The sequence below is a fragment of the Mustela lutreola genome, chromosome 1 (genome assembly GCF_030435805.1).
Source record: "Mustela lutreola isolate mMusLut2 chromosome 1, mMusLut2.pri, whole genome shotgun sequence".
Classification (NCBI taxonomy): domain Eukaryota; kingdom Metazoa; phylum Chordata; class Mammalia; order Carnivora; family Mustelidae; genus Mustela; species Mustela lutreola.
The window spans coordinates 182,604,735-182,617,389 of record NC_081290.1 but is presented as its reverse complement, the minus strand read 5'-3'; the positions used below and the strand labels follow the sequence as shown (position 1 = coordinate 182,617,389).

The 12,655-nt window shown below is 40.4% G+C and overlaps 1 protein-coding gene and 1 long non-coding RNA gene across 3 annotated transcripts in view; one reads left to right on the top strand and one right to left on the bottom strand.

Annotated features, from left to right (window-relative positions):
• Nucleotides 1–210: 210 nt before the first annotated feature.
• Nucleotides 211–12,655, bottom strand: part of FDX1 (ferredoxin 1) — a 32,279-nt gene continuing 19,834 nt past the window's right edge. Inside the window, exons 3-4 of the mRNA XM_059179931.1 lie at nt 6,238–6,367; nt 211–1,522 (exon numbers count right to left, since the gene is read on the bottom strand). Of these exons, the coding sequence (XP_059035914.1) occupies nt 1,408–1,522; nt 6,238–6,367 (245 nt within the window). The 3' untranslated portion in view covers nt 211–1,407. The remainder of the gene's footprint in view (nt 1,523–6,237; nt 6,368–12,655) is intronic.
• LOC131835575 (uncharacterized) lies at nt 1,533–6,244 on the top strand. Of its 2 annotated transcripts, XR_009355245.1 has the most exons (4): nt 1,533–1,924; nt 4,082–4,192; nt 4,358–4,480; nt 4,558–6,244. It is a non-coding gene; the product is annotated as an uncharacterized LOC131835575 (long non-coding RNA). The 2 variants fall into 2 exon arrangements; XR_009355247.1 differs by lacking the exon at nt 4,358–4,480.

Here is a 12,655-nt window from a genome sequence, read left to right as displayed (position 1 = left end):
TTTTAAGCGAAATATAATTATTCTGATAAATGCTAAATGACTAGGATAGAAACTACACAGATCACCATAATATTAAAATAGTCATTAAGAAAATAAGAAAGTTGTCCTTTAAGACAAAAATTAGACAATATTTTCACTGTGAAAGTTAGGCAAAAGGATTTCAAAATTCTTCGAATCATTCACATGGAAAACTAATTCAGTAGCTCTGAATTACATATGTAATTACAGGTTGGTTTTATTTGTGAAAACGAAATACAATATTAAGTGTTAGCATGTAACCAACAATTATACATACTATTATGCCAAAGGAAGCTGCCTTTCTTGATGGCAAAATGCAGAGAAATGTTAACTAAAATTACACAGAATTGAAAGGGAACTCACCATTATTCTCTCTGATTTTAACCAACTGTCAGGAAGAAAACTATTGGGAGTTAGAGAAGAAAACCAACGAACCATCATAATAAAGAATACAGAAGAATCTTTCAAAATCAATGTAAGAGCAAATTCCAGGCCTTCTTGAAACGTTCAGAACACTCAGAAGGCCAGTTTTCTCAGGCAGTAATGTGCCAGAAGCTAACCTCAAAGTAATGGTTACTGTGGTGGCTTTAAAGCACGTCTGCAAGTTCTCTGACACACACTCTTCAAACGAGGGGCCAGACTCAGTGCCTCACTGCTCATGAGAAGAGAGGCAGAAGTGGTGCTGTGTGACTTCCAGAACTAGTCACAGACAGGATGCAGCTTCTGCCTGGCCCCTGAGCAGCCCCGCAGGGTGCTGGCTCTCGGAAACCAGGCCCCAGCTGTGAGGAAGTCCAGACACTTTCACTGGATCACAATTCTGAAATCTTTATTGAGAGGCAGCGATAGTCTTTGAAATTAAGCGGTTTACTGAGCAATTAGTTTTGTTCATTTAATTATTGCTGTTGATAAGATATTCCTAATTTCTCTAGTTTCAGTCTGAACACGAAACGTGTAGTAAGAAGATACGAGTTCTAGTACGTATTTTCTCATTTGTCCTATGGCTCTAGACAAGCCATTTTTGATCTCTGCCTTCACCCGCATCTAAAAGGGAAAAATAATACCTTTTTTAAACCAATCTTACATGTAATTAGGAATAAGATTAAGGTGAAAATATCTTGCTAAAGTTGTTAGACAAACATAAGGTAAAATATGTAAGGTTCTATAATACTAACTATTTTCTAATATTTGATTTGCTTTTTGTAAGTGAACCAAAATAACAGTTGCATACTTTCAGAACTACAAAATGCAACAGTTATGTAAGGTCAATTAAAGTGGTAAAGCTAATCATAATAACAAACCCCTTCACCCATGTTCTCATGTAATTACATTAAGAAATAATAATTATAAAAATAGGTAAAATTTTGTGAAAATATTCCAATTCTTTCTGGCTTAGGAGTTCTTGCTCGCATCCACGGCTTGTCTGGCATCGGCCACAGCGTCAGGTACTCGAACTGTCATATTGTCCATAGCCTTTGTCAAATAGATTTGGCAGCCCAATCGAGATCTGCATAAGAGGGAGAAATTATGGTTTAGGACCAAGTGTGTTACTATTCATAAGGCAATGCAGTCGACCAGACATTTTCCTACCCAAAGCAATGAGGGATTTACTTACCTTTGAAATCTCCATTACATCGAAAGACATACCCAACCCTTTCAAAACTAGAGGCTACACGGAAATACAAGCGTGAGACGGAACAAAAAGCACAGTGTGCCAAAGCATGTTCGTCTTCAGTTTCTAGCATCTCCTACAACTACTGTGTTTCACTGAAAGGGCTGACAAGCAATGAAAATATCAGAAGGCACGACAGCGGGAAAGAGAACAGAGGTTTGAGCAACACCAAGAGAACGATTCATCAATTCCCCCCACCACCACCGTCCTCGAAACCATACGGACGACAAAAGAAAGGTACCCTTTTTAAAACCTTTAAAACAAATTTGAAATAAATACATGGACTTAAGTCATCAATTATCAGATGCATTTTTTTGCCACATTTTTAATATCTCTGAAATGGACATGTGTCTTTTTTTTTTTTTTAAAGATTTTATTTATTTATCAGAGAGAGAAGGGGAGAGAGCAAGCACAGGCAGACAGAGTGGAAGGCAGAGTCAGAGGGAGAAGCAGGCTCCCTGCAAAGCAAGGAGCCCGATGTGGGACTCGATCCCAGGACGCTAGGATCATGACCTGAGCCGAAGGCAGCTGCTTAACCAACTGAGCCACCCAGGCGTCCCGGACATGGATCTTAAAATCAACAGCATCTTACAATCACAGCTGCACTGGGAGGCGGCAGTCACATTGGAGCTGTGGGCTCAGTGACACTGTTTGATGGGCGTCTTTTCAACTGAGTTGTGGGAAGGGTGTTCATACTACAGGTGTGAACTTAACTACCATTCAAAATAAGTCCAAAGAGACTATGAAAGTTAAGAAACATACATAGGAGGACATAAATTTGGCATTAGTAAAGTAAATATTTGTCACTGGAAGAATATAATTCCATTTTCCTTTTTTTTTCTTCAGAATTACTACCAATTTTATTTATATTTTACTTTTTTAAACAGTGACCTACAAATATATGTCTAAATAAGTATAAATAGCTCTTTTAATATGCACAAAATGTCAAGTGATAACTTTATACCGGTATTTTAATCAGCAGTGTTTTTCTCTGTGAGGCACATAAAAACAATGTATTAGTGATCCAGTCAAACTGTCTACACTGTGATGGAATTCGGCATGCAGGTCTTGGTCTCATTCCTGTATCCATCCAGCACTTCCTGAGCATCTAAAGGCACCCACTGAATGTCAGTGGGTGTGCAAGGAAGAGCACCTCACGTCCCTCACTGAACACGCTGACGTGCCGGGGGCTGTAAGGAGGCAGCATCGGCTTAGAGCCGACCAGGCAGGGGTCCAGAATCCAGCACGGCACATGGCCCGTTTCCTAATGCCAGACATTAGTCTCCTAACCTAATCCTAAAGATGAAGAATAAGCAGGGTCCTCACAGAACTGCTCTGGGACTCAACTACCAGTGTCAGTATGAAATAGTGAACTTTCAATCAATCAGAAGAGATGAGACACATTTACAGATAATTAACATGTGAGATCGTGACCGATGCCACAGAGAGAGAAAGCCAGAAGGTCTGAGAAGAAAGAAGAAAGCACTTACTTCTGGCCAGAAGAGATGGCACTTAGAATGGGCTTTGAAGGATGGGGAGGATGTAATACTTAATAAAAGATAAAGTCATTTGAGGCAAAGGTAAAGGGATTCAAGGCATATTTGAGGCCATATGGGTTTGCAGCCTGGCTTGGCTACTATGCAGGGAGGGTGATGGGCTAAAACAGCCACCAGGCCACAGAGAGCTTTGAACACCAAGAGTTTAGGCTTTAACTAGTGAGTAATAAGGGACCACTGGGAAGTTTCTGAGCAAGGGAGTAAGTTTAACCAGAGGAAATACTGACTTCTGATAGAAATAATCCCCTTCTGCCAATAATTCATATTTGCTGATTACAAATAGCCTTGACCGTACTCAATTATGCCTTGAGCTCTGTCTGCAGGGCAGAAAATGTGTCAAGCCAATGTAGACCAATTCGTCTGACTGTGGCGAGTCCTAGAGAGACTGCTGGTTATTCCCAGTGTTCACATACAGACAAGATAATGCTAGTCTCCAAGGCACTTTTAATTTAGTAAGCAAGGGGCGCCTGGGTGGCTCAGTGGGTTAAGCCGCTGCCTTCGGCTCAGGTCATGATCTCAGGGTCCTGGGATCGAGTCCCGCATCGGGCTCTCTGCTCAGCAGGGAGCCTGCTTCCTCCTCTCTCTCTCTGCCTGCCTCTCTGCCTACTTGTGATCTCTCTCTGTCAAATAAATAAATAAAATATTAAAAAAAAAATACTTTAATTTAGTAAGCAAGACAGAGATGGAAACAGCTGTCAGTGAAAAGGGGCAGCTTACGGGAAGCGCAGTAAAAGGACAGAAGTGTGTTATGGGGACCCAGGGATGGTGGCTCCATGAAGACAAGGCAATGGTGCCTGCAGCTGTTTTCTCCCCTCTCTCCTCTACCTTCTTGCTCTAGGTCTACCCAGTGGACAAAATGTCTATACCTCCAGACCAGGAGACCAACTGCACAGTGGCCTTGATTTCACCCAAAGTTCCACAAAATTCTGACACTGCACAAACCTTGACGGTATGTTCTCCAGTCCCCTTTGCCATATATACGTGACAGTGGAAATACACTAGAGGGTGTGTTTACTTTACTCCTAAGGGTTGGTCTTCGGTTCAAAGAAGTAGAAGTTCAACAACTTTGGGGCCCAATATAACTGATGCAAATCAAGGCTCTGTCATTCTCTAGATGTGCGCGCAGCCTTAAGCAAATCTCGTAAAATTACACCTTATTTTCCTGCCTACAATATGGTGATGATACTGCCTAACCCTGGAGGTCAGAAAAATCATTGTCAAGTACCTAGGCATGATAGTAAGTACCCAGCACATAAATTGATATTTTTACAATTACAATGCTAAAAACTATCTAATGACTGCTTTCTCCACCAGACACTGTTCTAAGAGCATCACACAACAACCCAGTGTGGCAGGTACTATTATTATCCTCATCTTCCAACTACAGACACTGAGGCCTCTGTGTCCACTACCCCCTGGAAATTGGTGGCACCAAGCAATGACTATCACCAAATATGGACCCACAGGTAATTCCTGAATTTCTCTTTTTATCGACCATTAATTCCACAACTAGTTGAGTGATGCCCTATGGTGAATCAGGCCCTGGAGATACAGGAAAAAAGCGACCGGTAACCATTACAGTAAGTGCTCTATGAGCCCATGTATCACCAGTCCAGCAGTGATCACAGTGAAGAAGACTCTATAATAAACATTAAAACAACGGCGTTTTATCTTAAGAAATAAAGACATTTACACAGCACTTAACTTTAAAATACATACAGGAACCGAAAGAATTTCTTTGTTTGTTTTGGAACATGTGGTACCCCAGAAATTGTTTACATGTGGCTACTGGCTGTGAGCAAAATTATTTTCATTCCGGAGGTGCCCCAGTGTCTTATAACTGCTACCTGTGAGAAGCATTGTTCTCTTTCCCCGCAACAGTCACTGTGTGCCTTCTGTGCGCTACTCCCCAGCAAAAACAGGGGTCGACAGAGAAGATGGCACCTAAAGATGTGAAGGGGGATGGGGATGGGGCAGCTACCGGACACTTTGCTCTGAAGAGATCCTGTCTTCCCGGCTTCTCCTGCTGGGAATCAGTCTCACTGCCACCAGCAGGGAAATGAACCACCAAAGGGAATAAAGGGATTCGTCACCTCTAAATAAATACCAGTGATCTAAACATTTTTGTGAGGATTAAATAATATGGTTGACATTAAGGATTTTACAAAATTATGGTTATATAATATATACAATTTATGGCTATTATTATTATTACTATTATTTTTAATTTCTTAAACAGTGATTTTTCATGAGGGTCACCAAATTATAGTTAAAACCAAAGGCCACCTTAATTGAGTAATCCCTTATGATCTTGCCCCCCTGAAACAATAACGTAACTAACTAGCTCCTCTAACTCCAACTCAAAGGCTAGGTAATTTCTGAAAATCAAGTATCACTCAATATCACTTATTACTATAAATCTGACTACTTTAAAGAGGAATTCTACCTATTGTTAATATCAAGAACAAGCTCTAATTAAATCGAAGTGTATTAAGATACACTTAGAAACAGAACTATTCTTTTTAATATAGTTACCATTATATATTGTTTCTTTAAAACTTCTGTTCTTTCAAGTAGGTTAAACTTCCCATGATAATTTCATCCAATTATCAAATCTGTCCTTCAAGAACACCATAAAAAGCACTAAATTGAATCCCAACTCATTAAGTTGTGATAAATATTAATCCCTGGCATAAAAATAGATGAAAGAAGATTTATTAGGATCTAGAACTTATACCTCCTATACCTTGAATGGATTTTTTTTTTTTTTTTTTTTTTACTTTAGCAGAAAGGAAAGTTTCATAAAGGCAAAAATTTTAAGAGTGAGAACAAAAAGAAATGTCACATATTTGATATTCAGAGTTTGTGGCCGTTATCTATCTGTGCCTGGAGATCACTATTACATGTGTGCGTCTGGTCTCAGATAGATACAAACTACTAAAAACTTTAACTTCCCAGATTATTAGTATGGCTGAAGTAGTCCTATACTCTTACCTATCTGTTAGTCCGTAGGCCAGATCGAGCATGTCATTTTCCTCATCCGTGACTGCTTCTAGCTTCTCAAATATGTGCTCTTCAAAGATGAGGTGACAGGTCGAGCAAGCCAGGGTTCCCTCACATGCACCTAAGAAAGCAACAGACATTGAACACACTCCCCTACATTACACACAATTCAGATCTAGCTTGAACTGATTATGTCTAAATTTTAGAATCAGCATTAGCATACAGAAATGATAGGATCTTATTTCTGAATAATAATGAGATTTAGAGACAACCCTTTCCCTTTCCCATCCCCTCCGACCCAGGTGCACCCACACACAATTTGAAATCTTTCACATACGCTTTCAAAAAGGTTCTGGGCTAAGTGCTGTGAGGGGAAACACAAAAATCCACAATCTTAATATCAAAGAGCTTACAAATTAATAAACTCAGACATGCACACATACAACAACGTGTGCATTTTTAAATTTACGTAGTAATTTATATAATAGCTATCGAAGTTATTTACCTTTATTCTGGAGAACTCAACACAAATTTATGAAGCCTTATGCTATATGAGAGGAATGAGAAAGCAAGTAAACCCAAGTCTAAATCAAATTAAATATTCCTCTCTCTCGATCACTCTTTAAAACCAAGATAGAATCAAGTAAGTCATTTTAAGAATCATGTTGGTTTTAAAATAATGAGATAAGACTATTTCTCCCATCCTGTTTTTTTTTAAGTCATGAATTTGACAGTTAGTTTCTGAGTGCCTCTTATATGCCAGGCACTGTGAAAGGGAACTGAAGAGTCACGCGATCCGAGGAAACCATGACTGGCTCTGCTCCGCAGCATCCCGGTCCCACGGGTTCCCTAGCGTCTGCAGGATGGCCTCCCAGCAAAGCCACGCTGCGTAAGCAGGTCGGTCACGCAATAACTTCTGCTGCTGACCCAGGTCGAGCCCACACAGTCCCGGCCTTCTTTTCTCGCCTTAGCTATGTTGAAGCGTAACTGACCAAACTTAAGCTACGGAAGTGTGCATCGCGGGTTCAGCTCCAAGTACACAACATGGAAGGATTCCCCCCACCTAAGTCATTAATACACCCATCTCCCATATAGTTATCACTTTTTTTTTGGTGAGAACAGTTCAGTTCTATGGTCTTAGCAAATGTCAGTTCTATGACACATTATACATCAGTTACAGTCACCACGTTACACGTGAATCCCTCACACCTTATTCACGTACAGCTGCAAGTCTGTGTCCCTTCACCAACCTCTCCCTACTTCCCCAACTCCTGGCACCCACTTTTCTACTCTCTGTGAGAATTTCATGAACAGTTTATTTACTAAATCTTTCTGCTAAACAATAGCTTTCCATATATTCGAGACTGCTCTTCCCTCTCCAAGCTTAGCTACTTCAAGTTTGACTCACATACTAATACTCTAAATCCCACCCCCGGTCTGGCCGAGCTTATCTTCCAAAAATGGGGAGTCCAAAGGAGGATGTGATGAAACGGAACCATGCAGGAGCATGTTCTGGTTAAAATCCACCTGAAAATATTATTCTTGCTTGTTTTTTAAATAATTTTGAAGCCTTTACACAACCGTAAAGATTATAGGGTCCTAGGAGTAAGTTCAGTTTGATTTAGATTCTCTTTGGTCAATAAACAATACATAAAACATGTAACTATTATCAGTAACGCGTAACCTGCTTTATTTTCCCTTGAATGACTTAATAATCTTAACAAGAGTTGTTCCCTCATAATTTAAACATTTGTCATTCACACTTTATTATAAAAAAAAATCAAGAAGGAAATGAGAGACTTCCTTAAATGTTCATTTCTACTAAATCTGATTTAAAGCAGTAACAGGACTGAGTAGAAGGAGACCACACAGTGAAGCCCGGGAGTCCCAGGCGGGCTCTGGAGCCAGGCTCTCAGGCTTGCATCCCTGCATCCCCTTGAGCTACTTTACCTGCCACACCTCAGTTCCCTCAGGAGTGACCCTACCAGCCTCACACGGCAGTTGCAAGAATTACATGTGAGTGTTTACTTAATATACGTCCTTGCAACCATGACATACAGGTAAGTACACTGTTACCGTTATTATTATTAATCTTGTATTAATATTGTTATGTATTAATACTATTATGGAAGTTATAAGGAATCTTAAATAACTCAACTTCCTCTTTAAATACAATAGGAATTAAACCCAAGAAGTTAAATGAATAGACTAAAGATCATATTGCTAGTTAGAGATGAGTCACGGCTTCAAGTAAGTTTCCCAATGTTGAAGATAACTAGTTCCTGTGACTCCATAACCTAAGTCACCTTACTTAAATACTAAGTATATATAATCTAATAAACATAAATACAGGGGTGCCTGGGTGGCTTAGTCAGCTGGGCATCCAACTCTTGGTTTCAGCTCAGGTCAGGATCTCCGGGTTGTGGGATCAAACCCCGTGCCGGGCTCCACGCTCTGCATGGAGTCTGTTTGAGTTTCTCTTTCCCTCTGCCCCTCCTCTCCACATGCGCGTGCATGCTCTCTCTCTCTCTCAATATAAACACACACACACACATACACAAATTGGTTATTTGAGCAAGTAATTGACTTTTCTATTTTTGTGTAAATTTGGAACATTTCACACAAAATGTAAATGGATATATTTTACTTAAATGGGGGCAGGAGAGATATAGATAGATCTTTATCTGTATCTCAAATTCAAAAGCACAATCTGTAAAAGAAATTCATTAAAATTAAAAACTTGTACTCTGCTGATGACATGGTCAAGAGAATGAAAAGACAAGCTACAGAGTGGGATAATGTCCAGTAAAGGACTAGGATCCCTAATATGTAAGGAACTCTCAAAACTCATGCTAGAAGAAAAAGCAAACAACCCAATTAAAAAACAGGTAATAGATATGAACAGATGCTTCACCAAAGAGAATACAGAGATGACAAATAAGCACATAAAAATATATTCAAGGGCAGCTGGACTTAAACGTGTATATATGCACAACTCTAGGCCATTCAGAGCTTTCTTCGAGTTGTACAAGAGAAAAATTAGGCCATTCTCCTAGTTGACTTTGGAAAAAATGATGGCGATCCCTCCCCCCAAAAAAATCCCCAGATATTCAACATCTTCAATTTTTGGAGAAAACGCTGGTGAAAACCACAATGCAATACCACGATATGCGCACTAGAAACAAACTGTGCTACGTCCACACAACGGGATGCTTGTCAGCAGTAAGCAGGAATGAATTATGGGCACGAGACCACTTGGATGAATCTCAGGCCTTATACTGAGTGAGAGAAGCCAGTCTCAAAGGTTACGTACTGTAAGTTTATATTTAGACAACATTCTGAAAAAACTAAACTATAGGATGGAGACTCCTATAGTGGTTACCAAGGGTTAGGGATGGGTGAGGGTGTGACTCCAAAGGAGCAGCCCAAAGGAATTTTGGGGGTTATGAAACTGTTCTGTATGGTGATTGTGGTGGTGGTTACACAAACTTATACTGTGTTAAAATTCATACAGGTGTTTCCCAAAAAGGCAAAAGTCAGGTGCTTACTAGTTGGGGGACTACCTTTAACTACAAGACCAAGAACCTACTAAATTGGAAGAAATAACCATCATGAAATATTTTTTCTATGAGCTGAGAAAAGAACAAAAGAAAGGAGTAACTTTTATGAAATAGCCTCTTGTTGTTCTCACAGTTCTAAGCTCTTTTTAAAAAGTTGTGTATTTTCCTACGAAGTACTTTTTTCAGAGACACATCTTCACTAGTTTCTGTAAGGTCTTCCTGTTTTTTTTTTTTTTTAAATAGGACAGATTTTTAAATCTAAAAAAAAAACCTCCTCAGACTGTCTTATTATCTTGGGGGTCTTAAAGGATTGTTTCTTCTAATCGTGATTCATGAGGTCTTATGAATTATAGATGCAGAATTTTTTTTCAAAAGTGACACTTAGAGCACAATATGACCGTTCTGTTTAGTACAATGTTAGCCGTCTTAAACAGGCTGAGTTGATTTCATTCTGCGTCTACGAGTGTCTGTTATATTTGATTTCCTCCCAGTCCAAGGAATAAGAAAAGCACACCTGTTGACAGACAAAGTTTGGAAGGAACTGTAAAATATGGGGTGATCACGAATATAGTGCATTGACGTAAAGAGTAAATATGGGACTAGAATGTATTATAGGAACTTAGCTTGCAGGAACCTAAAGTTTAATCTTCTGCATATACTCAACGTTTGTCAAATGCTTGTTAGAATCCTCTTCAGCTCTGAGTTTGGCAACTTAAGCAAGATGTGGAAACAATTGGCAAGTTTCCTGAGAGGGCAATGAAAATTATACTAGAGAATGAAAATAAAATCTTTAAGAGAAGGTTAAAAGAATTCAAGTTTCCTAGGGAAAAGAGTTGAAAGTGTATGTATGAAGAGCTGGAACATGGCTGGTGACTCTTCGTTTCATTTGACCAGGTGGTGCAAAAAGGAATGTCCCAGTTTTTCCAGAGGGATTTACTGGGTATATGAACTTTTCTCTCCTTTCCAAGATGACTGAGACCATATGTACGCACCCTCCTCTTCCCTGGGCTTTTCTCACATTGCACCTTTCTGGCACGCTCTCTACCATTTGAAACATTCTTATTTTCACTCCCTTTCTAGGACGGGATCTCTCTCTACTTTCTTCCATCTTCTTACCCTCCCCCTGGTGAAATCCCATGGTTTCTGTTTCTGTCGTCCCCATCTCAAATCCCTCCTTCACAAAGCCACCAGTGAGATCGGTCCAAAATAAGACATGCTGCATCACCTTCCTGCTCAAAATCCTTTAGCAGCTTCCCGTAACCCATTGCAGAGGTTCGCAACCACCATCTCTCCAGGGGCTGGACGTGGGCGAGGACAGGTGGACAGACAGGTGTCCATAGCCCCTTCGCCACTCTCATCTCTGTGGCAGCTACCATGAAAGACAGTTGGTTACCTGAGCATGTGAGTTACCCACCAGTGTGTTTTCTTCCTGCCATTCCCCCTGCTTATGCTCTCTCTGTCAAATAAATAAAATCTCTTAAAAAAAAAAAGAAAGAAAAGAACATCCTCTCTTCATTAATTGCTTTCATACCTTGGCCATAGCTACAAACTGGAAACAATCCAAATATCCCTCAAGGGATGAAAGTGTAAACAAAAAGTAGAATATCCATAAAATGGAATATGAGTATTATTTGGCCCTAAAAAGGAATGAAGCACTGATATATGCTACCACAGAGATGAACCTTAAAAATAGGATACTAATCATAAAAAGTCAGTTACAAAAAAAAAAAAAAGAAAAAGAAAAAGAAAAAAAGAAAAAGTCAGTTACAAAAGACAACTTCTGATTCCACTTACATGTAATATCCAGAATAGGCAAATCTATAGATAGAAAAAGATGTGATAGTTTAAGGGACCGGAAATGGGGGTTTGGGGAGTCATAGCTAAAGGGTATAGATAGACTTTCCATTTGGAATAATGAAAATGTTTTTAAAATTAACTGTGGTGAGGGACTGAGTGCAGCAAAATGGACAACAAAGATGGGCCTCGGTCACACCCCACCCTCCACAACAACTTGGCACTGTCCACAAAATGCCTCTGTGGGAGCTGTGGGATCCAGTTGGGGCTGACACTCCAGTGCAGCCTGAGGATGAGGAGTTGTTTCAAGAAGATGCTGCCAAACAGGCCTGCTTCCCTCGCCTCATCCAGCGTGCTGAGTTTGAACTGAACGCTGGAGGGCAGCACGTGGCAAGGAAGTCAGCAGTCAGGGCTCGGAATGTATCAGAGGGATGTGACTCTTACTAACATGTGCTCTAGCAGGAGGCCCACTGAACACTGGGGATGCCTCACCCCCAGATCTACCCAGCTCATGCATAGATACCTCAAGCAGTCCACACGTCTCACCCACACATCTTCCTTCTGACCCTGTGGCCAACTCCCCAAGCACACTCCCAAGGGCATCAAGAGTGAGCTTGTGCAGATGACCAGGAAACATTTTCATGAAGCCAGCCTGCATCTGTGGGCCTGGGACAGGCCGCCCTTGGAAAAGGGAAGTTGTGAGCACACAAGCTGGCTCTGGAGAATCCAGAGAAGGCACAGAAGTTTACGACTGTGCCACAGGAGGAAGCAAGCGTGCAGGTAAATCGACTGAAGGCTCCCCAAAGCCTGAGAATCCCTAGCAGGGCTGACAAAAACTTCCCTCCCAAAGTCGGTCCACGAAGAGTAGAGGAGGTGACTGCCACTGCAGATGTGAAGACAACACCACGAGACTTTGTAGAACATGAAAAATCAAGGAAACACAATGCCACCAAGAGAACACTAATTTTCAAGTAACTGACCCAAAAGACAAGAACGTCTGCTATTTACCTGATAAAGAATTCCTAATAACTGTTTCAAGGAAATTAAATGAGCTA